Source organism: Ziziphus jujuba, chromosome 12 (genome assembly GCF_031755915.1).
Source record: "Ziziphus jujuba cultivar Dongzao chromosome 12, ASM3175591v1".
Lineage (NCBI taxonomy): Eukaryota > Viridiplantae > Streptophyta > Magnoliopsida > Rosales > Rhamnaceae > Ziziphus > Ziziphus jujuba.
Window position 1 is genome coordinate 4,148,177 of NC_083390.1, and position 25,224 is coordinate 4,173,400.

Here is a 25,224-nt window from a genome sequence, read left to right on the forward strand (position 1 = left end):
ATATTTGATAAGGAAAAAAGGGAAAATAAGTAAAAAAAAAAAAACAAAATAGCAAAATAAATAATTGATATAAAAAATATTTGCCCAAAAAAAACTGATAAAAGAAGTAAAATAAAAAAAAAATTAAAAACTAGTAGGTATATAACTAAGGAAAAGAAAATAAAAAAATGATAATAAAAAATAATTGATATAACTTATAAAGGATTAAAAAATAAAAAGAGAAATAGCTATTTTTTTAAATTGTTTTATTAAATTTTTTTTAAAAAAAATGAGAAAGATAAAATAAGAGAATAAAAAAATTTAATTCGATATATTTATCAATGCATAATATTTTATTTTTCTCTCTTTACAAATTTCTCTTTCTAGGATATTCCAAAGAATTAAAGTAATGTTTTTTCTACAATTTTCTCTCTACAACTTTGTCTTTATAAGATAGAAAAATGATGAAGAAAAAAATTAAAATAATATGTATTTTATTATTTTCAAAACAGATGAAAATATTATTTTACTGTTTTTTAGAACTATTTTGGAAAATTAATGGCCAAATAAGTAATTTTTTGTTTTGAAAACAGTTTTCTATTTTACAGAACAAAAAACTGTTTTAAAATTAAGTAGTCAAACAGATCCTAGATTTCTCTATTATGGTGCTCGGATAGCAACTTATAATGAAAGTTAATCTATGATCCCATTTTTTCTTTGCCACTAGAACAAATAGTAAGAGTTAGAATACCAGTGGATCAGGTTAGGTTAGGATTTGGATACCTTGTAAAATAAATTGCTTATATTTGATGGTTTCTGTAATTTAGATTTCCAATTTCAGGAAATCATCACGAAGATGAGGGAAGAAGAATCAGTAATATTTGCATACTGATAAGGTGATGCAACTTTATTTATGTTTTTGTAGTGAGGGGAAGATTTAATTAATTGACGTGAATCTTAACTAGCTCATCCAAATATGAATCAAATAGGGAGAAAAAAAAAATAAAAATAAAAAATAAAAACAGTTACTAAAAAAATATAGAATAAATAAATAAATAACAAACAAGGGCAAAAAGGTACAAGACAACTCTTTGGACCAGAAGTAACACGAAATACAACACCTAACACACCGTGGTTGGTTTTTGAAGCTCTGCCTCTGAATAGTGAATAGTCCATTCATCACCATTCATGTCTTTCTTCATATTAGGGCTGGGCAAAACCCAACTCGGACCGACCAACCCGCCCGAACCGAACTATTTGGGTTGGGTTGGGTTGGTTTTTAACTGTTAAGCGGGTCGGTTCAGTTACATATGGATTGAACCCGTGGTTTTCGGTTCGGATTACGGGTGGGTAAAAAATTTACCCAACCCAAATCGAACCGACCCATATCTCAAAATAGTAAAAATAAAAAAATTTGGGCCGAAATCTATCATGAGGTCCAAACTGGCCCAAACCAAAAATAAAAAAAATTTGGCTGGTGAAGCTCATCATAAGGCCCAAACCGGCCTAAACCAAAAATAAAAAAATTTGGGCCGAAGCCCATCAGAAAGCCCAACCCGTGAACCCAACCCAAATCGAAAAATATTCATTCGGTTCGGTTCGGTTTGGGTTGAATGTAACGGTCGATTCGGTTCGGTTTTGTACCCAACCCAAACCGAACCGATCGGTTCGGTTTAAAAAAGTTCACAAAACCGAACCGAACCGAGCCCACCCCTACTTCATATTTATACGAACACCCAATGCACGTAAAGAGGCGAAAACACACACACACAGACAGAGACTGGGAAGCAGTAGAGACACAAAGAGAGAAAGGGAGATAATGGGGAGCTCTGCAGACTGCAGTGGCACTGGATGACATATACTTAGTCGACAAAATGACCGAATTCCTCCACCGCATTCTCATTCTCGTTGGTGTTTTCGGTTTCTCTTCATAGCATAAGAGAGTTTGGCAATTATTATGATCATACAAGGATGTGTTTGATTTGGCTATAATTTCTTCCTAATTGGCAATTTGTTGTTCACTGTGGAACTTTTATTATATATGAAACTGTAACTTTAGGAGAAAATTGAATATGAATCCGACATATCTTGTACAGAAGCAAAGGCTTTGAGAATCCGCTGTGCTTTCAGCGTGTCAATCATTTTGAACCCCAAATATTAGCTATGCAGTAGATTGAGGCTTGAGGCCAAAGGCATTATTTGATTGTAAATTACATTAGATGAATGGCATGCCCACCTGGATCTGTTGAAAGGTACACAATCACCCATGGATTATGATAAGGAGGACTAATGCTTGTGCCACTTGGCCACTGGTGATATGCAAAGAGCATCTGTACGTTGCTGCTAAGCATGAAGGCTAAAGAAGCCATGAATAAGGTGAGTATTACCATTTCATTTTAATATACTCATACAAAAATTTAATTGAACTTCAAGATTTATCACATGTGCTTTTTACGTTGAGGTTTTTGTTTCATGGGGCTTTTCCAGCACCAAGTTGACCTGATCTCTCGTATGTTTCTTTATTGATTGCATATTTACAGCTTGATGAGATGCTTGAAAAGCAAGCAACCAAATTTGTACATTTTCAAGTTTTTAATAGCCCCGATGCACTGTGTTCACAAATTTACACTTTATTACTTTTGATATATTTGCTTGATCTTGGCCATATTCTGTTACTAAATTTGCCATTGCTGATTTTGAGCTGCAGGTTATTGATTATTATGCTAAGAAAGGCGTAATATCCTCTCAAGGAGGTAACCATTGAAGTTCATAAGGTTCTCTCATCATAAAAAATGAGATTCCTTCTAAATTGCCTAACTCCAGACATTTGAGCTGGTTTTTCGGCTTCTTTATTTCTTTACAATAAGTCCAAAAATAAAAATAATTGTGGTTAGATTTACGACTATATTAGCCGCGATTACTTTTTCTCAAATTTACAATGTTAAAAAGCTGAAATTCAGTTGTCGATGCTTTCGTTTTCGTATTAATTGCAATGAATAATTTTCATCAGCCCCCAGTGATGAACCAAACGAAAAGTAATCTTTTGCAATTAATAATTTTCATCAACCCGAATGATGAACCAAAAGAAAACGAAATGATGAACCAAATGAATAATTTGATTAACCCAAATGATGAACCAAATGAATAATTTTATGATGAACCAAATGAATAATTTTACTTTGGTTTTGAGTTATTATGTTTTTCACATGTTGGTTATATTTTTTAGACGAAAAACTGTTTATTCACAGCCCCAAACAATATGTTTTTCACAAGATGTTTTTCTCATGTAGGTTTTATTTTTTAGACAAAAGACTGTCAATTCAATATTTTATTTATTTTTTGTTACAAATTTTTCTACTAACTAGTTTTACTAAAATAACATTTAGGCATGATATTATGATTTTTTTTGTTACTTAATCATGATTTATGGAATAAAAAATACATTTTTTTTCTTTCCGCCCCATTGAAATTGACCTTCTAAATCTGTAAATTCAGGTTGCCTTTTTTTCTTCCTTATTTATCTTCCCCATGCGTTTTCTCGCTATTGGATCATTTGCCAACGTACAAAAAGACGACCGGACCGTAACCAAGCTCCTTTTTCACATGTTGGTCCCCTTTTTTCACATTTTGCTTTTACTTTTAGACAAAGGACTGTTTATTCACAACCCAAACAGTATGCTCTTTCCAGAATTTTTTCGAATTTACATTAAAAAAAAAGAAAAAAAAGGCTTTTCATTGGGTTTCTGTAAGCAGTTTCATGGGAAAATAATATTTTTATAAAAAGAATTCAATAAATGTACAAACATTACAAGCGCATTTGAGGAGATAGAGAGATAAACGGCAGTAGTAGAAGAAGACAATTCAAAGTGCAACATTTTACAGCATCAATCAACTAGCTCATGAAGTTGACTCTCAAGGTTACAGAGAGCTTAGTCTGTTAGCATTGGACAGCACCGTTTCATACTAGATAGCGATTTCCAAAGGTATTACCTTAAACAATTGCATACATGCATTTGTTCCTGACTCATAAAGATTTTCTTTTTTTCTTGCTCTTTCTCTTCGTTTGTTGTTTTCAAGGCTTTGAAATAGGCAATTTTGGTTAAGAGAGGTTGAGAAATAAGGTTTGCACAATGCTGGATATCTTGCACAGAAGCGACTTGCTCGAGGTTTGAAGCTTAATTATACTGAAGCTGCAGCACTCATAGCCTCACAGGTTGTTCATTCATGGTAACCATTTTTGCATGATCTATATCTTTAGGATAGCAAGCCTTTTTAGCTGATACTTGAAAAAAATTTGATAATCGTAAATATGAGCAGATATTATATAGTTTAATATGTTTGTAAATGATATGAACTTAATAAAACGACTTAGAGATGGAGAACATTTTTTCTTTTTTTTTTTTTTTTTTTTTTTTTTTTTTTTTGGGGTTGTAGATTTTGGAGCGACAGATCTGTGGCAGAATTGATGGACTTAGGGAAACAACTCGTTGGAAGGTAATGCTATGGAATATGCATAAAAAAAATTTATTTTCATTCATGCAAACAATTTGGACTGTTGTTTGCATAAGACTGATGAGAGATGGATTTTGGAAGAGTAAAGGCAATAAAAATCAGAATTTGTACTTGAAAAAGCATTTAAAATTAAATGAGAACAGTAGCAAGTTCTTCCTGCTGTTCCATATCCCTTGGATTCAGTTCAGGTACTGATCTTATTGAGGTTGTATTATTTTTACTATTAGAGGTATTGGAAGCATAATATATATTGCTATAGCGATTCAACTTATAGACTGGTACGACATTTGCTTCAGTTATTTTAAAGAAGTAAATTTTAAATGTAGGTTGAAGGGATCTTCCCTGATGGGACTAAGTTAATCACCATCGACGATGCAATTGCTAGTGAATATGGAAATCTGGCGCCAGTATTACACGGTTCTTTCCTTCCTGGTAAGGGCTTAACTTCGATTGAAAAGATTCAAATTGGTTTCTTTTGGCAACCCCTGGCTCTAATCCACAAGTGTAATTCTAATTTTTCTTGATTGTGCAAGCAGATTATATAGAGATTAAATCATACAATCTAAGGCTTCTGGATTAAGACTTTTGCACATTCTGTTTATATTTTTTATATGAATTTCAGATTAAACTACATACTATCTGAAACTAAAATCTTTTAATTCATGAAGGTCCTTCTTTCCTCATATTCACACACTACAAACTACATGATTTATCATGAAGTAAGGTTCGCTCATAAAAGAGATTTGTTGACCGTTGGACAACAATGATCTAGCTAATCTCTTTGTGCATAAAAAGATTATGAGATAGGATGACTCAACTGTCAAAATAATCATTCAATTCCTATCACATGTTTGTTTTGGTTGAGTCATTGTAGTATGTTGGATACCATCAGAAACTTGGTAGATGTCCATCTTCATTTTTAACATGTAAAGTTGGAGAACTCCAAAGGCATATCATGGATAAGTATCATATGGCATTACAAAGTGAAAATTATCTGCAGTTCCTCCACTTGACAAGTTTCCATGGGCTGAAGATAATATTAATACTGGTGATATGATATATGGGAGGAAAGATTCTATTGCTATTAATTCTGAAAGGAAAGCAATAATCCTCAGAGTTGTCAACACTGGAGATAGGCCGCTACAGGTCCTTGTCATTAACTTTTCTCTCCTTGTTCTTTTTTCCTTTTTTTCGTAATCCAGTTGTTTTCTTACTGCTGCAACTTAGTAATTTCTTTTTATTCTTTATTAAAACTTTAAAACACCGAACCCTATGATACAGATCAATGACAACAGTTGGAATTTGTTTTGGTAATTGAGACTGACAGAGGCAGTCATGTAGATTATTCTCATCTTCTTCGTAATGGTGAATCCATCCATACACATTCAACCTAATTATTTCCATAAGATGCAGAATATTCATTGCTAACTTTAACGTTGGATATTTAGTAAAATAAAAAAACTTGAAATTACATGGTCAATAATACTTTCTACGATAAATAAATGAATAAATATATATATATATATATATATATATATATACATTATATATACATATATATTCTCACCTTAAACATATAAAGAGAGGCTTTCAATTTTATGTATTTGGTGTGTTAGTGTGCAGAAAACACTGACATATCTAATCTATCTAATAAATTGAACCTATGACATCTCATTTGCTATTTTCCAAAAGAATTTTTGTGAAAATATAATTTTGTAGCATTATTTTCAGTTTGGTAGTCACTATCACTTTATGGATGTCAATCACTTCTTGGTTTTTGATCGATGGAAAGCATGTGGCATGCGCCTCAACATAGCAGCTGGAACAGCCATACGATGTGAGGCCTTTGAACAATCATTGGGTGAACAATCATTGGGATATATAATATTGTCCTCTTGGAATAAGAGCCAATTCTTCACCAAAATAGTGATGCGCTGACATGTTTAACAAGTTTGTTAATCTTCTCTAGGTCCAAGTACTTCAATATAACATAGTTTTTGCTTTACCAGCCTGGGGATTGTAAAAAAAATCACACTTGTAAAGATTGGAGGTAAGAGAGTGATCAGAGGAGGAAATGGCATTGGAGATCGATGGTCCAATGATGCCAAATTCAGAGAAGTCATGGAAGCCGTAGAATCAAGAGGCTGTGGTCATAAAGAAAATGCGAGGTGTATAACATTCTACCCTGACAATCTCTTTTATTTCTTTCCTGTTACATTTCCTTTGCGTGATTGGGTAGGCATCTTATACCATGATGATTAAGCATGCTTGAAGATGTCTAACCTCAGAACTGATTTCGCAGTGAAGGTGTCACCGGAAAAGATTCAGCTTTCCCCACAAGAATTTCACGTGAGAAGCATTCTGCAATGTTATGATCACTGGGGTAAAATCTTATCTCACAATGCAGCAGCTGTAGGATGTATAATTGCCAGCCATGTCAATGGCATATAAATGCCTAACCCTTTTTTACTATTAGGTCAACACTGAGGTAATTGCAGGGGAAGGACAGATCATAACTGCAGGTGCTATAGACTGTCATGCACACTTCATCTGCCCTCAGATGGTATCTGAAGCAATATCAAGTGGTGAGCTGCATAACTGCAAATACTTTCTGCTGTAAAGGTCCTTATGACATATATACAGATATTTATCCATGTACACAAAGAATAAAGAGAAAATGGATTAGTTCAGAATACAGAAATATTGACTGGTGGTTAAATATTTTAATTTAAGTGATAGTATGTCAAAAAAATTAGAGGCAAAAATTGGGAAGATGCTCTCTGTTTATGATGCTAATTCCAACTTCTTAAATCAGAAAATGTCTGTAAATAAACTGGGTCATTTCTTTTTTGGATGCCTCCTCTTGAAAGTGAATATGAATTACCCTTAGAAATTTCAACATGAGTTTGACTTCGATATAAAAAAGAAAAGAAAAATCTGTTTGGAATGGAATAAAAGACTCATATGGACTGAACAAGATAGTAAGAGAAGTGAGCAGTGTTATGAGCCTCACCAAACTTGACATGAAGCTCAAGTTCTTACCTGTGCTGCTGCCACCACTGTTCCACTCTCTAAGAATTACTTCCTCTTTTAAGCTCTCAATATTTACTTCATACTGTTTCAATAAAACTTTGACAAACCAATATTGTGATCCTAGAAATTAATTTTTTTTTTTTTAAATATTGAAAAAATCTTTGTATTTGTGATCTGTATGCTGCACGTCGTGAATGCAGTGGATAGCAAAAACAGTATCAATAGTTTTCTATTTAAAGCCAGGGATAAGAAAACAGAGACTAGAGACATACAAAGTGGGGACATGGAATTGTCAGTTTTCCACCCGCATCCATACCTGGTTCTCACATGCTGAGTGGGATTAGAATATTTAGAGTCAAATTATTGTTTGAGGTTTGAAATTATTGGTCCTGTGGTTGATGTCAATTCTTTTGAGAAAAAGAGAGATAGAGAGACACAGAAATGATAATGATGGTCATTTTGAGTGCCTGGTTAATATCTTTGCCCATATTCCATGTCCTTTCTTTACCACACCATTTGAGAGAATCTATAGCTTTTTGCTTTTAGATCTCCCATCTTGAAACTTCTTGATTGTGATTGTACCCAAACCAAACCAGCAGAAATCAGAAAGAAGGAGGATTTTATGTTTGACACCAAAACTGTTTCTTGGTTCTTTAAAATTAGTATATTATATACAGCATGATGGTATATCTCTTCACATGGACTCTTCAAAGAAAACAATTAATTATTCACCAAAAAAAAAAAAAAAGAAACAATTAACTAATACCAAGTTCTGAATTAAAAAAATTAAAGCTATATTTTGGAGGTTTTCATCTACCTTCCCCATCTATGATTTTTTATTTTTTATTTTTTTCTCTTTCTCTTTATGTATTTATCTTATTTAGTTTTAGATCTGCAAAATGTTTATGTCAACTTTTCAAAAGGAATAGATAAAAGGGTGAGAATATTTTGGATTTTTAGAGTTGAAGTTGTACAAGCACGTGAAGCATCTTTATCAAAAATGATAAACACAACCACCAAAGATAAAAAGTGGTAGGCATGCACGTTCAATACATTGAATTATGCTAAGCAAAACAAAAGAAAATTTGATTGCAAAAGCTGAAAATGATTACCAAGACAACGGTCCATCAATTATTTTTGTCTTGATTGGTTTCACTTTTCACAAATGCTAGGGTTTATATAGCATTGCATCATTGCTGTATTAAGGAGGAAATTATCTGTACTTTTAGATTCAATAAAGAGCATAATTTACTTTTATTAAATGAGCGCACTAGTTCTTCCTTTTTATATCGTAAAATGATTACGGCTTATTGGAAAGGAGAACAATCCTACCATCCTTTTGTCCTTTTTCTTTTATTCTTTCTTTTGATTTTTAAGCTAGATTTTTTTATTTTTTTTTTGGTGGTAATAGATTCTTAAGCTAGATTTGGTAATCATAAACAAATTCTTTTTATGCTTTTGGTTTTCGTTATCAATATCTTCATTACCTCAATTACAATATATATATATATTTTTTTGGCTTTTTAAATTGCTCATTTTTTATTAAAAAAAAAACAATAAAAAAAGTAGTTCGTTAATTAAAGAAAAATTTTGTAACTTCATCTTTGTGTGGATTGAAAGGCCTACCTACCGCTAATAGATAGCTATTGAAACTGGAAAAAAATAGAATTAAAGAAAGATATCCAAAAATAAAAATTATAATAAAACCGGTACGAAAGTCCGAGGATTAAAACACGTGAAGTTTTATTTATTTTTTGGTCATGCACGTGATCTTAAGTTAAATTTTGGTAAACGTCTTTTTTTGTTCAATAAACTAAATTTTGGTATACGTCATTGTCCAAATGGGACAATTTTTCTAATAACTATTATTTATTAGTTATCGAAACGCTAAAGAGTAAGGAAATGACAGATTAATTAGACACCTTTAGGCTTGTTTTGTCGCTATTTACCCCCATAATTATTATTATTATTATTATTATATACTTTGGAAGGTTATGGCGTCCCATGATTTTACACATTGTAATTTTTTTATTTTTTGGATAAAAACTACAGCTACATAATACCTGCCGCTTGGCCTTTAGTCAGTCCCAATCCCCGACTTAATTAAATGGGTAAATAATAGGGCGGTCTAGCTGTGCAGAAGCTAGAGTCAAGGTCAAAAAACCCACATCTTCATCCATCCAGGTGTCAGTATACAATTGGACAAAAAACCTTCTTCTTTTAGGTGCTTCAACCATTTTATAATATTTTTCTACCAAACGTTCTTTATTTTTTTATGTGAAATATTGCGACACATTTACCACGCTTTTTTAATTTTTTTAATTTTTTTTTTTTTTTGTTTTTTTTGGGTGGCAAGTGGACAACTAAAATTTTTATGTCAACGATTGCAACTATATTTCATTTATTCTCTTACAGGCGCACTCAGTGAGAGCGAACAGGCAAAAGAAAAAAAGTTTAAAGCCAATAGTAGACTGTCTCTCACGCGCTTGTGGTTGAGAGTTGTGTTCGCAGTTCCAACAACATTAAGAAAATATAAAAATAGTAGTAGTCCTTCTCTTTCCACTTTGCCAGTCACTCTTTCTAATCTCTCCGTTGTTAGTTTCAGGCAGCTTCTTTCTAGCTGAGATCCAATTTCCAAGGGCGGCGAAGTAGAAAACGCCGTCGTTTTGATTTCTTTTCTTACACTGAACTTTCTATAAGGCACCCAAAAGAGAAGAAAAAGATTAAAAAAAAAAAAAAAAGAGAGAGGAGCTTTGTACAAAAATGTTAGCAGTAAAGCCCACCACCACTTCTGTGAGGTCAAAATTTCTCTCAGATAACCGGCAAAATCCGGCGATCTCCGGTGCCGGGAAAAATGGCAGGATCCGAAAGACCCATATTCCCGCTTTAGGGTCGAGGGTCGAAGGGAGTGGATCGATCCGAGCTGTGATTAGTAAGGGTGACAAGACTGTGGAAACTTCTAGTTCTAGTACTAGTCCTTTGAAAGGCAAAGATGTCAGTGGGATTTTTCCCTCTTCTTCTTCTTCTTCTTCGAAGTCAGGAGGGATAGAAGTGACAGCAGTGGTGACGATCAGGAAGAAAATGAAGGAAAAGATTACAGAGAAGATGGAGGATCAGTGGGAGTTCTTCATCAATGGGATTGGTCAGGGGATTCTGATTCAACTTATCAGTGAGGAAATCGACCCTGGTTAGTAGCTTTATGATTTTTGTGTGCTTTTATATCTTTTTGGTAGATATTGGCATCGTTTTTTTAAGTTTCAGGGAATTTTTTTTTTTTTTTGGACCAATCTTTATATCCATAATTAATTTCTCTTTTGCAGTTACAAACTCAGGGAAGATTGTTAAGTCCTCTGTGAGAGGGTGGTTGCCAAAGCCATCGAATCTTTCTCATATTGTTGAATTTGCTGCTAATTTTACTGTCCCAGTTGATTTTGGAAACCCTGGAGCTATCCTTGTTACCAATCTTCATGGTAAAGAATTCTACTTGTTGGAGATTGTCATTCATGGTTTTGATGGAGGCCCTTTTTTCTTCCCTGCTAATACATGGATCCACTCTCGCAAAGATAATCCTGAAAGTAGAATTATCTTCAAAAATCAAGTAAGAAAACTAATTACAATTCTGATCTTTTGAATTTCTTTGTAAAACTTTTATTTGAATTTTATAGCTTTCTTCAAAAGCAAGTATTATACAATATTTGATCATCTTTGTGAAACAGGCCTACTTGCCTTCACAAACACCAGCTGGTCTTAAAGATCTGCGACGGGAGGACTTACTGAGCATTAGGGGTAACGGGAAAGGCGAAAGAAAGCCTCACGATAGGATTTATGATTATGATGTTTATAATGATTTGGGGAATCCAGATAAAGATGATGATCTTGCTAGGCCTGTCATTGGGGGCGAAGAGAGGCCTTATCCTAGGCGGTGTCGAACAGGCCGACCACCATCCAAATCAGGTTTGGTTTTCATGCTGTTTTTGTTAAAGCTCAAGCTTGTAGAAGATGTGTTTATAATGGTTTTATGTTTTCTTTGTTTTGTATTAACTTCGTCGTGGTTTGATACTCGAATAGATCCACATTCGGAGAGCAGAGTTGAAAAGCCTCATCCAGTTTATGTACCAAGGGATGAAACTTTTGAAGAGATTAAGCAAAATACTTTCTCAGCTGGAAGGTTGAAAGCCCTGCTTCACAATCTCATACCATCTCTTGCTGCTTCATTGTCAAGCTCCGACATACCCTTCAAGTGCTTTTCCGATATTGATAAGCTATACAATGATGGTTTGCTCTTGAAGGATGATGAGCCGAATGAAATTGATAGAATTCCATTTGCAGGCAATTTGATGAAACAGATTCTCACTGTTGGTGAGAGGTTGCTGAAATATGAAATCCCGGCTGTCATAAAAAGTATGCATGCTGCTTATCTTCAGTTTTTCTCCTGATGATGTTTTAAAGAGTGCAACTTTGATTTGAGGCTCATGTTCTTTCAAAGTCTTGAACTCCTCCTCTCTCTTTTATTTTATTTTAGTTTTTATTTATTATTATTATTTTTTTTTTTTTCAGGAGACAGATTTGCTTGGTTGCGGGACAATGAGTTTGCACGCCAGACTTTAGCCGGTGTCAATCCAGTGAACATTGAGATTTTGAAGGTAATATCCATTTCCAACTGCTTTATACATAATTGTGAACTTTGGGCCTTTATGAGACTTCTCAAGTCGGGTTCCAATTTGACAGGAGTTTCCAATTCTTAGCAAACTAGATCCTGCTGTTTATGGTCCCCCGGAATCTGCTATCACTAAGGAATTGATGGAACAAGAACTGAACGGTTTGAGTGTAGAAAAGGTACTTCATAAATGAGGACAACTTTTTTGCTTTTCCCTATAAAATGCATTTTTAATTTTCTTTATAGATGAAGACTCTACTTCTGATGTTTGCTAACACAGGCTATCGAGGACAAGAGACTGTTCATACTTGACTACCATGACATGCTTTTGCCATTTATTGAGAAAATGAACTCCTTACCTGGGAAAAAAGCTTATGCCTCTAGGACTATTTTATTCTATACACATAATGGTGTTCTAAGGCCCATAGCTATTGAACTTTCACTTCCTCCAACACCTTCTTCGCCTCAATTCAAACGTGTTTATACGCGTGGTCATGATGCTACTACTCATTGGGTTTGGAAGCTAGCCAAAGCTCATGTTTGCTCAGTCGATGCTGGAATTCATCAATTAGTAAATCACTGGTAAAGGACAAGTAACCTACATTGATCTATGCTATATTGCTTGCTTCCCAAGTCTCATGCCATTTTTCTCATTACCAAAATCAGACTGTTTTTGGCCAACCTCTGCTTGAGTTTGATCTAGATTGAAAATGATGCTAAGACAAATTAAGATGTGTACACTAATAATGTGTTTGTGATCTGTGAAATCTAGGTTGAGGACTCATGCTTGCATGGAGCCTTATATACTTGCAAGTCATAGACAACTAAGTTCAATGCATCCCATCTTCAAGTTACTTCACCCCCATATGCGCTATACATTAGAAATCAACGCGCTGGCACGACAAAGTTTAATAAATGGAGGGGGAATAATCGAGGCTTCTTTCAGTCCAGGAAAGTATGCCATGGAGGTAAGCTCTGCAGCCTACAAGAGTATGTGGCGGTTTGATATGGAGGCCTTGCCAGCAGATCTTCTCCGTAGGTAAGGTTCTGATGCATTGAAACTTTCTAATACTTTTCAGTACACTTAGACTCACCCACCTTAATTTATATGCTTATTCTGATGCACTAAGTTGAAAACTTTTAGGGGTATGGCTGTGGAGGATCCCTCAATGCCTTGTGGTGTGAAACTTGTGATCGAAGACTACCCTTATGCTGCAGATGGGATACTTATATGGTCGGCCATAAAAGAATATGTAGAATCCTATGTGCAACATTTCTACTCTAAGCCAAACTCTGTAAAGTCTGATGTTGAGCTCCAAGCCTGGTGGCATGAGATTAAGAACAAGGGTCACCCCGATAAACAGGATGAACCTTGGTGGCCTAAACTTGACACTAAAGAGGACTTGTCTGGCATACTTACCACTATGATTTGGGTTGCTTCAGGTCAGCATGCTGCTATTAACTTCGGACAGTACCCATTTGGCGGATATGTGCCAAACCGTCCTACCCTTATGAGAAAATTTATTCCACAAGAAAATGAACCAGATTATGAAAAGTTTATGCTAAACCCACAGAAGACTTTTCTCTCTTCCTTGCCAACCCAACTTCAAGCCACCAAAATAATGGCCGTTCAAGACACCCTTTCAACTCACTCTCCCGACGAAGAGTATTTGGGTCAGGTAAGTCAGCTGCATACCCATTGGATAAATGACCAAGAAATTCTGAAGTTGTTCAACAAATTTTCTACTACGTTAGAGGAAATAGAGGAGACGATTAATAAGAGAAACAAAGATATCCATCTTAAAAACAGAAGCGGTGCTGGTGTACCACCCTACGAATTGCTACTTCCTTCATCAGGCCCTGGTGTTACTGGTCGGGGAATTCCAAACAGCATTTCTATATGATGGTTTTAGCTGGTTCGATTGTCATATGAGCAAATGTTCCATCAGGGCACAGATCGCCTTCTTTCTTTGTCAAAATTCTGTAGAGTAACGGAAGTATCAATCTTGTAGTGATACTAAATCGATAGCTACACAAATTTTAGTGTGTTTTACATGTTCTGTAGAGCTTTGTAATATAGATGTATGATGCTATGAACTACACGGATTATACCAGGACTCGTTAATCTACAAATAAAAAAAACCTGAAATGCTTATCTAGTATCTTTTATACGATGGCTATGACATGGAATGGTACACTAATATACCATAATAAAATAAAACAAAGGTAAAGTGAAAGAAAAGGAATTTTAACAAGTAGGAGTAAATCTGACGCTTATCCTTAGAAATAGAACATCAATCCGAAACAAACGAATAGAATAAATATGAATATGAATACTAAACCGAAAGCCAATAAAAAGTACTTTAAAGCTTAGCTTTGAGGTGGTAAGATTTGATGACGAAAGTTTGATTAACTCCTTCCTCAATACTTTACCCTGTACACTCTTCTTTAAAGCTTTGAGGTGGTAAGATTTGATAACGAAAGTTTGATTAACTCCTTCCTCTATACTTTACCCTGTACACTCTTCGGTATTGCATCGATGAACACTAACCGCCTTATCCTCTTGTAGTGGACCACCTACAGCCAATATTTTAATGGAAAAGCATAACTTTCAAACCTATTATATGCTTGATTCATGTATGCAATGATGAAGTTGAAATTAATACATCAGTAAATCGTTCTACATAACTTAAGAAGAGAGGAATTAATTAATAAAGTTACCTGTTTTCCAATAAAAGCCTCGATTTTTAATTCATTAATTTCACTCCCAATACGTTTTACCACAGAGGCCATGGGTATTTGACCTGCTTCCCCATCAGGGTACCTGTAAAATAAAAAAAATTATATTAAATTAAATAAATAAAGTACGGAATAAGTACGTTTCCCATATAAATAAGTACATTTCACGTATAATATTATCACATTCATGAATTTATAGCAAAAATTACATACGGAATCACTGCTGCATCAACTGTATCTGGATGGGTTTGAAGCAGATGCTCCAGTTCTGCTGGGGCAACCTATATGATACTCATATAATCCAGTCAGGATATACTGTTTTTATAAAGATAGAATATTATAATTTTATAAAATCAGAATAAAAAGCAAAAACGTTAAGCTCAAATAAAAATGACCGATTTATCTTGATTGATTTTAATTGTATCCAATTTTATAATATTCTAACTCAATCAGAACTCTCTCCCTCTATATACATATATATATATATATATATATAGCAACAAACGACTTTTACTAATTAGTGGATCAAATATTAACCTGATATCCTTTGTATTTGATTAGTTCTTTCAACCTATTCACAAAAAACAGATATCCTTCATTGTCTATATAACAAAGGTCTCCACTTTTCAGCCATCCCTCTGAATCCACTATTGCATTTGTTGCTTCTTTGTCATCCACATAACCTACATGCACCAAAAACAACGACCCCACAACCATAAAAACTAAACTCCAGCCAAGCAGAAAAATGCATGGAAAATCGTTTTTGTTTACTAACTATACCCTTCATGACAAACGGTCCTTTAACCCAAAGTTCCCCAGGTATTAAAGGATGTAAAGCGACGCCGTTTGAAGGGTCAACAACCTTGGCTTGGAAATTTGCCATGAGCTATCCTGTAGCTCCTTCTACTTCACACTCTTTAAAGCCCATGGTCCCAAAGACTCGGCCCGTTGTCTCCGTCACCCCATAAGCCTTTTCATATATCCAGCACCAAACCGGTCATTCATTTGACCGTTAGGAAACAACTAACGACAATGTAAGGGTTAGGTTAGGTTAGATTAGATTTTGTTTTTGCTAACCTGCGCCACTTGCACATTTGGCAACTGTTTCTTCAAATTGGAAATTATGCTCTTTCTCAGCGGTGCGCCTCCACATTGAACGAGTCTCAGAGAACGCAGATCGTAGCCGTCCGTTGCTCTATTCCCATCTTTCACTATTGCTACCACGATCGGTGGGGCCCATGCCACCTGGCTGATTCTGTGCTCTTCGATCGTTTTCATCATTTGCTTCAGATCAAACCTCCCCATAGTCACCACGGTCCCACCTAATGCTAAAACCCCTCAAACAGAAACCGAACCCGTAGACGTGGAAGTACGGAACCGTACACAGCCACTGTAGGAGGTGTTCCAGGTTCGTTCTCGTGAATTGCATAGAGTCCGGCCAAGACGGATATCCAGTTCCGGTGGGTCAGCTCGACTCCTTTGACCAACCCGGTCGTACCTGACGAGTACAGAATCGTGGCCGCATCGGATTGGCGAACAACAACTCGGTGCGAGTACTCAACCGTGTCGTTCGTCATCATTGACTCGAACTCGGACGAGTCGAGCAATACGGTGCCGTATTGGAGCGGAGGGATTTTATCAGCTGTTTCGGAAGTAGAGAAAGCTATAACCGGTTTGCAGAGGTGGATTTGGCGTGAAATCTCGGGTTTCGTGCAGGCCGGATTTGAAGGAGAGATTATGACGCCGAGAGTGAAAAGGGTGTAGAAGAGGATGGGAATTTGGATGGAGTTGGGGGAGAGAATGTAGGCCGAGTAGCCCCAGGAGAGGCCGAGTTTAGTATGGAGATCGGCGGCTAGGGTTTTGACTCGGTGGATGAACTCGGAATAGGAAATGTGACGGCCATTGGCGGCGTCGATGAGAGTGGTGGTGGACGGCGACGCTTGGAGGTTCGAGAGGACGTAGTCGGCGACGGAGAGTGGTAGGGTTTCTGGAGGAAGTGAGATTCGAGCTCGGAGACTGTGGAATATCTTCGTCTCCGAGCAAAACCCGCTGTTTGGGTCAATGGTATCGGTTCGGTCGGAGTTTTGGGACGCCATTTGAATTCTATTCTAAAAGTCACGATTTTTTGGTAGGTTGCTTGGAAATTTTTTTTTTTTTTTTTCCGGAGTTTCCAAGATAGTTTATGAAATGCAGAGATGATTCCGGGAGTTAAATGCGCGGGTTCTATTCAGTAACTTGAAACTTTGAAAGTGCAGTAGGTAATAAGTTACAGCTACCAGTTTTTGTTCGAAAAATAAAAATAAAAAATTAGGTACAGCTAAGCAGCCAACAGTTGAAGTGAGTCAGAGGTGACAATGTGAAGGCAGGCTGGGCCTGTTGTACCTCTTTGTCACTTGTAAGAGGTTTATAGACTTTTAAGTCATCGAGCCCATAAATAATACTCCGGCCTATGAAAAACTTACAGACCAGGACCACCATTTCCATGAATATTGATTTGACATAATCATAAATTTGTCATAAATGTCATTAACAAAATTTAAATTTTTCCATATTGTCATTAAATAGTAATGAATTTTTCCTGCTCAAATTTAATACTACTTAATAATTTACTAAACAAACTATTTAAATTGTTAGTTGTTATTACGTATCACTGGGGCTAATTGGAGAACAAAATGGCAATGTTAAAGAGGTAAAATTTCTATTAAAACAACGATACATCATAATATCATATACATATTATATATATATATATATATGTAAAAATATGCAAAAAGCTAGGACTGTTATGAAAATAACCTTTTAACAAAAAAAAAAAAAGGGCATTTAATGGGGTGGGGATGTAAATTTTGAAGACTGGGGTTGATTGGGCCAACAATTGAAGGATACTAGGATTGTGGAAGATTCTGTCTCTGTTTCTCTGGTTTAAGGCCCAATGGATATATACGCATACACATCCCCCAACAGATGTCACGTGACACTTTGTAGATTTGGTAATTTCCAAACCCCGCAGGCATGCAACGTGTGGGTTTCATACTTCATTCTCAATCTTCTAATCTTCTTTGATTCGTTCGGTCCAAAAGACAAGTGCTTCAATCCTCATGATGTGGCTAAAATCGCAACCGTCGGTTAAATCTTTTACTGCAGCCGGTCACTTGTCGGACCTTTTCTACTCCAAAGTATCACCGTCTCATACACGTCATGTAGTTCGCCAAAAGTCGCCCCATTTTTGTCAGCAACTACTCTTTTTTTAATATAAAACGACAATCATTGCATATGGATCAGGACGCATAATAAACTAAGAGGAAAAAAAAAAAAGAATGGTGTTGGAATTGTCGTATCGGATCGGAACTCCGCCAACGACGACGAGACGACGGGTCTCCATTTTTATGCAATCGACCCGGTTTTTAATTTGGCGGGAAAACCTTGAGACTTCGAATCTGGCAGTAATTTTCCTGATTAACAGGAAAGCTTGTAAATTAATCGAAGTTTTTAATTTTTCTTTTTTTTTTAGCTTCGGAGATTCAGGTAAGTCATACACATGAATAGAACGGCAAGATTCATCACCTTTGGCACGTGTTTCGATTTGTCTGTTTGTTTCTCGTCATTTCTTTAATCCTTCATTTTCTTTTGGAAGAGAAAAATTAGATTCTAAGCCCTCTTTTTCTTTTTATATATATATATATATATATATATTCTTTTTTTATTATTATTTTATTTGTATTTATTTTTGTAGGTTCCCTAACCCTCAAGTAAAGCATTTATGATATCCCTAGGGAAACTGCAAATAAATTATTAAAATTATAAATTAGATTAACGTGCTTCGCACCCTATGTTACCATATCATGCTCCATAGAAATCCTACGGCTAAGGTTAAAAATTCAAACCCGGTGTGGTTTGGTTCTTGGTTGGATTTCTTCTTCGTTATTCAATTGATTTACGCGATCGGATTGACTTCGTTGAGCAGTAGCTGTTGGTTCAAAGAGTCTTTCAGACCATTAAAAGGTACTAAAATATTGAAGCGTGGCTTTGAATATTTAATATTTTATAATCTGATAATCTGATATGTACCATTTAATCTGTCAATTTCTCTGCAACATTTCAGATTTCGAACGACTGGTCCATGATCGCAACTGGGTCATAAATTTTTGCTCCAAAACCATTAGATTTTGCACCAAAAAAATTGGAGCTTTTTCGATTATGCTTTGATTAAGCTATGGCTGATCCTCATGGGAAAACAGAGAAACCGCCTGTCCAAACCCCTCTTCTCGTTTCAAACGAAAACCAGAACAACACCAACATCAGCCACCAACATCAACAGCAACGAGGTGAAGAAGAAAATGACGGAACCCCTTTGGATCAAATCCTCCAGAGGCTGGAAAATTTCCTCACTTTCTTGGGTTTTAACCAGACTTCTTGGTTAAGATTTTCCCTTTCTTGGATTGCTTTTCTACTAATTGGTGTGTTGCTTCCAGTCCTTGTTCTTGAACTCACAAACTGTTCAGGTTGCGAGGCTTACCAGATTAAGGATTTTGAGCTAGATATCGTGGCCTCGCAGGCATGTCTCGCCGCCGTCTCTTTGCTTTGCCTCTCACACAACCTTCGAAAGTATGGCATAAGGAGGTTCCTATTTGTCGACCGCCATAGCGGTTATATGCTGCGGTTTCGGGACGATTACATCAAGGAGATATCGGTAAAAATTGAAGCATAATATATATTTTTTTCATTGTATTCAAATGGTTGACATGGTTAACAAATGGTTGGACTATATGAAGGAAAAATTTGTGTGTCTTAGTACCCGTATTATATGAAGAATATTTCTTCGAGATTTACAAATGCAACAATTAACTATCATGTCATGATTTTTGAAAATTACCATTATGTCATGAACGTTTTACATGGTTTGATGAATGTGGTATTCCTTGTTTGTGGTCTGCAAGTATATCGATTTTGGAACTCAGTCTTTTACTAGTTTTTCCTGTTTTTATTTTTCTTTTGAACTAGGCATGTAATTAGAAAGATGTTAATACTAGTTTTAGTGGAATTAATGCCATGGTCCTTTTTCTTACCAAAAACCACTGTTAGGCTGTGATTAGTGATTTCAAGGATCTGAAATAGCCATTGAACCATTTTTTGTATATCTTTTCTTTGTATCATCCTGCCCCTCATCCAGCTTCATCGTCTTATGTAATTATCACGATTGCGACCTTTGGTTTATGCACATGGCCTGGCCAGCACAAGCACCTGCTGGTTTTCCCTTCAAAAAATATGCTTTCCTTCCCTTGTTGCACTACTGCAGATATCTAAAATTGTCGTTTCTCAAGCAAAAGTTTTTGTTCGAGTTCCGTGCATTCTGAGATTATTTCTTCATCTTTACACCTTTTGATGTTTTTTACAGAAAGTTCCAGGTCTGCTCTGGTAAGTAATTTTCTTCCATGATACTTTCGCAGGGTTCTTTACGCTTGCTTGTTTTGTGGGCACTTCCATGTTTTCTTCTGAAGCTTGTACGGGAGATCATGCGCATGGTATTTGTAGATCATGATTCTTGGTGGCTGTCAATTGCAATTTTATTGGCATTGGTTATATCATGGACTTATGTTAGTACAATCTCTCTATCAGCCAGCATTTTATTTCATTTGGTATGCCATTTGCAAGTTATCCACTTTGAAGACTATGGGAAGCTTTTGGAGAGAGAATCTGATGTTTTGGTATTTATTGAGGAGCATATTCGTCTACGGTATCATCTGTCTAAGATAAGCCATAGGTTTCGCATCTTTCTAGTTCTACAGTTCTTGGTTGTCACTGCAAGCCAATTTGTGACTCTATTCCAGGTTACAGGATATGGGGGAATTATTACTTTAGTAAATGGCGGTGATTTTGCGGTAAGTTCACTACTATTTCTTAACTTACACTGCCACTGTCTATTTTGCTACTGATATGTCTCCAACTCCTAGATAGGCAATGGGCTCTCATTGGATTTTACCACTTAAAATGCATAACGGCTGTGTAGGCAATAGAGTTTTGCTCTTCCAGCCTTCTAGGGATTAATTTCCTTTTCTTTTTTCTACCTCTCAGGTCTCCTCAATTGTTCAGGTTGTTGGAATTATACTTTGTCTGCATGCAGCGACCAGAATTTCCCATAGAGCACAAGCCATAGCTTCAATTGCAAGTAGGTGGCATGCAATGTTGACATGTAGTTCTGATACATCTCAGCATAGAAGTTCAAATGGTGTGGGGAGTTTGGAGGCTGTCCATGCATTGAACTCACTGGCTGTAAATTACTCCGAGAGTGATTTGGAATCACTGGATTACATTGCAATGCCTACAAACACACAATTGGCTTCCTATCTGTCCTCGTACCACAGAAGACAAGCCTTTGGTATGGCTCCTTATATCCATTTATGTTGATATCAGCTACCTTTTTCCATTTTTCTTCTTATGAGTGAAAATTAGTAGTATGCAACTTGCTTCCCCAAATTACACTTTGGATTGAAGTGGACCTTCTTTTCCACTTTCCAATATAACTACAAATTACATCGAACTTCACTATCTGAAATAAATTAATAACGGCATATCGTAACCAGACACTTACAAAATTTACTGCTCTGTTGGTGGGAGAAAACAGCTAATTTCTATCACAAACTGTCGTAGTTTTAACTATGACCATTAGTATGTCTGCTATTATCTTGTTATTGGGCATAGTTTGAATAAGCTGCTTGAGCATCCACACAATAAGAATATTCATTTGTACAGATCTTCTTTCCTGGCGGAAGGTGCTCACCATTTGGTGAGCGCCTAATGCGTATCCTGCATTGGATACGTGGGTAAATGATGGATATGTACATGTTAGGTGCTCACCAAGTGGTGAGCAACTTCCCTCACCCAAGCATTTTGTTCATCTGTATTTCATTTTTACCTCTAATAGTCCTGTTGAATTCTTGGATGATGATCTACCTCTGATCAACATTTTGAAGAAATTCGTATTGCAATTACAAAACCATGGTAGTATCTAATTTTAAGCTTAATATTGTATTCTAGCAATTTCATGTATTATGGAGCTTTTATTTTTCATAGGACAGAAATTCAAAACATAGTTTATTTTCTGCATTTAAAGAAAGTTGTTGCTTCATTGTCTATCAAATTTCACAAAATATTTCATCTGTTTCAAAAGTTTGTATGCATGTGCTAGCTGAAAGTTTGATTTGCTTTACTGCTTTGAATTTGGAATCATGGATCATAATTACTCTAGTTAATCTATTTCATTATTTGTAACAAGTTGATGTAATTTGGTTGTGCAAACATAGTGTGCACTTCCACATAACATGCAAGTTCACTGTTAGAAGCATCGCATACTCTGAAAAAGTACAATGGAGCGTCTTCTATATTAATCCCGAAATCAAACATCATCGCATTAGTTTTGATGTCTGAGGCGGTATGAAGTTTTTGATGTCTTAAGGAGGTTCATACCGACTCCTATTTGAGAGGTATTAGACTACAAGTGACGACATTTTTTCAAGGTCAATTCTTTTTACGCATATACACTGGGCTACGTGCTAAAATTTTGTTGCTTTCCTTCTGCTTGGTTTAGGTTTAAAATTTTGCATGCACTTTGTCATTTCACATGTTCAGCTCAAATTTTTCATTATATGAGAATCTCATAGTTTTACAATTTGATGGAAATGCAGTGATGTATTTGCAAGCAAATCCAGGTGGGATCACAATATTTGGGTGGACAGTTGATAGAGGTCTAATCAACACAATCTTCTTCATTGAACTCACTCTGATTACTTTTTTGCTCGGAAAGACCATAATTTTCACATCAGAATGAATACTTCCAGAGTGGCAATAGGTCTTCTCTTCACCCAATTCTAGTTGAGAAATGGATATCAATTCAAGAATCTTAGATTTATGATCTTCCCAATTCGTTACTTGTTATACCATTTTTGAAGCGGTAGACCCTGCAGCTCGCTCGACATGGCTGCTGAGGCGAACCAGTAAGCAGAGTCTACGTTTGTATATTATGAGCCGGAACATATGTAAATCATTGTTTTGTTTTTTCGTTTAATTATTTATTTAAGTGCCTGTAATTTTCAAAGAGCGGTCCAACGAAATGAAGCATTGAACCAAATCCTAGGGAATGTGACTCTTGCACATGACGGTTACTCTCAATTTAAGGATCGTTGCGAGAGGAACCAAAATAAAAATTAAAAAATAAAAATAAATAAATTGTTCATCGTTCTACATGCGCATGGTTAGCCACTTGCTTCTCAAATGTCAATGGATTTGGATTTCAATTTGGGTTGACCAAATTGTTCCAATGGCTCAGAGTTATCCTCTATCATCACCATTTGTTACTAATCGATGTTACCTTATGTATACATAGTCATGCTCTTATATATCCTTATGATCCATTTTGCTAATATTGTTTTTTGCTGAAAATTTTCATTAACATTATTATTCTAGTTGTTGTATTGTTATTTTATTTTACTATTTTAAATATTTGTATACCAAAATGTGTGTTTTGACTTTTCAGAGTTTTCCACGACATAGATATTTCTGATATTTCCATAAAATTGTACATTTGATATTTATACCTATACCTATATTTTTATCCTTGGCCATCACCCACCACCTGTACGGAGAACGTTAGATACAACATAAAACTTGTTTCCTATACCCATTCTACATTTATAGAAGAGCGCCAAAGGAATCTGGACAAACACTGCCTGTACAAAGCATATGGCAAAGGAACATGTTACACCACCTATGCTCAGTTTAACTTTCTCATTGCCACATGTTAAACAACCGAAGCCGAAACTTCATTAAATTCCTTCTCCTAGCAACCCATTCCTTCAGCCACACTCCCTATTACAATAGAATCGTACCAATTACCAAACATGAGAAACAATCAGCGGCTATCAAACCTCACGTTAATCTTATCCTAATGGGGCATACAAGATTTCAAATAATCAACACAAATACCCAGTCCCCACGATATAAATCACATAATACATATAACCAGCAAAGTTTCTAAAATGGGCCTAGGGTAGACATTCTGAATTGTACAAGGAAGCAGCCAAAGTTTTCTTTAGAATTTGTAAGGATCAAGTTGCTCCAACCAAAACGGCGAAGGACAAAATTGAACAGCCAAAAAAAAAAAAAAAAAAAAAGAAATAGAAGGAAATTTACTAACGGAGAAAAATGACCGCAAGAAGTAATTGGCATTAAAAGCAATCAGAATTTCCTTGTCAATGTAAATAGCATAGATTATCACTGCATCAATGTTTTGCATCCTAAAATGAAACACAAATGCATGTAAAATCAAGGTATAGTATCACATTATTACAAATTTGAATGGCCAGCAGAAAATATAAAAATAAAGAAATAACAAATCAAGCCATCAATCATCAATGAAAACATTCACCTTGATACAAAAAAATCTAAATCTTAGTCCACAATGACATACTGCATGAACCTGTTTCAGTGATCTTCCTATAGTGTTGGAGTTCCAAAAGTCACTGCATGATTCAGAATCTACTATGGTAACCAAAACAAGTTTCGATCACTAATGAAGGTCGGAATGTCAAAATTTCTTAGACAATTGACCGTTTTAAGTGAAAAACAATAGGAAAATTTCTTAGTAAGAAACTATAATATAGTTTTTAACAAGTTTCACCATTTTGCCTTCACTATATATATTTCTTAAAATGCTCATTGCCAAGTAGAAGGAACTACTAATATGACAATATAGGAGCCAAAACAGAAAACAAAAAAGCGAAAGTTAATAAAAAGGAAAGAAATAAAGAAAAAGTTCATTCAAATACAACAGTGTAACAAACCAAAGTTCGTAAAGTACCTCTACTGAGCCTGAAGGAACAACTAAGTGAAGTTCTATAAATCCTGGAATGTGCATGTAACATCCTCAACCTGCTTGCTTTGATACTGCAGTGACATTCGCAGACAAATGTCATAAAAAATTCTGGGGCTAGTGAAAGCTTCAATCTTCACAACCACCACCAAAAAAAAAAAAAAAAAAAAGGAAAAAAGAACTAATACAAGGATAAAGTGAATCATTTTCCATTTCCATGCCTATTAAAGGATACGAAAATTATTGATCACTACGTATTAAAAGCGCCATAAAAGCAATCAAAATATGGATGCTTCGTACCATATAGTATAGAATAAAGATCAGGTGGGTTGGTTTTAACTATCAGAAACTTAAAAACAGAAGAAAGACTCATAGACTACAGCAATAAGGTAAACATAGAGAATTTGTCATTCCTTCCCCAACAAAAAGGCAAACACAA

The 25,224-nt window shown here is 35.5% G+C and overlaps 3 protein-coding genes and 1 pseudogene across 16 annotated transcripts; 3 read left to right on the forward strand and 1 right to left on the reverse strand.

Annotated features, from left to right (window-relative positions):
* Window positions 1–3,628: 3,628 nt before the first annotated feature.
* LOC107428376 (urease) lies at window positions 3,629–7,339 on the forward strand. Of its 13 annotated transcripts, none has more exons than XM_060813452.1 (7): window positions 3,629–3,962; window positions 4,057–4,206; window positions 4,414–4,473; window positions 4,818–4,923; window positions 5,492–5,637; window positions 6,501–6,874; window positions 6,968–7,339. In XM_060813452.1, exons 2-6 carry the CDS (start codon window positions 4,204–4,206, stop codon window positions 6,543–6,545), a joined length of 360 nt encoding a protein of 119 aa, XP_060669435.1. In that variant the 5' UTR covers window positions 3,629–3,962; window positions 4,057–4,203; the 3' UTR covers window positions 6,546–6,874; window positions 6,968–7,339. The 13 variants fall into 13 exon arrangements, 2 of the variants coding, with proteins under 2 accessions (XP_060669435.1, XP_060669434.1); XR_009635145.1 differs by having other exon boundaries at window positions 3,659–3,962; window positions 4,057–4,192; window positions 4,414–4,679; window positions 5,492–6,659; window positions 6,794–6,874; XR_009635143.1 differs by having other exon boundaries at window positions 3,660–3,962; window positions 4,414–4,679; window positions 5,492–6,659; window positions 6,794–6,874.
* A 2,637-nt stretch (window positions 7,340–9,976) lies between these two features.
* On the forward strand, window positions 9,977–14,343 carry LOC107428338 (lipoxygenase 6, chloroplastic). The gene is made up of 9 exons (XM_048462567.2): window positions 9,977–10,711; window positions 10,845–11,122; window positions 11,241–11,478; window positions 11,593–11,925; window positions 12,082–12,167; window positions 12,253–12,360; window positions 12,462–12,763; window positions 12,954–13,220; window positions 13,326–14,343. The coding sequence occupies exons 1-9, from the start codon at window positions 10,288–10,290 to the stop codon at window positions 14,083–14,085; spliced, it is 2,796 nt and encodes a 931-aa protein (XP_048318524.2). The 5' UTR covers window positions 9,977–10,287; the 3' UTR covers window positions 14,086–14,343.
* Window positions 14,344–14,363: 20 nt separating this feature from the next.
* LOC107428360 (4-coumarate--CoA ligase-like 9) lies at window positions 14,364–17,511 on the reverse strand (annotated as a pseudogene).
* Window positions 17,512–18,204: 693 nt separating this feature from the next.
* Window positions 18,205–23,073, forward strand: LOC107428365 (uncharacterized). Of its 2 annotated transcripts, XM_060813454.1 has the most exons (6): window positions 18,205–18,922; window positions 19,023–19,336; window positions 19,423–19,610; window positions 20,368–20,799; window positions 20,993–21,296; window positions 22,603–23,073. In XM_060813454.1, exons 2-6 carry the CDS (start codon window positions 19,147–19,149, stop codon window positions 22,743–22,745), a joined length of 1,257 nt encoding a protein of 418 aa, XP_060669437.1. In that variant the 5' UTR covers window positions 18,205–18,922; window positions 19,023–19,146; the 3' UTR covers window positions 22,746–23,073. The 2 variants fall into 2 exon arrangements, with proteins under 2 accessions (XP_060669437.1, XP_015894375.1); XM_016038889.4 differs by having other exon boundaries at window positions 19,023–19,610.
* The last annotated feature ends 2,151 nt before the right edge of the window (window positions 23,074–25,224 follow it).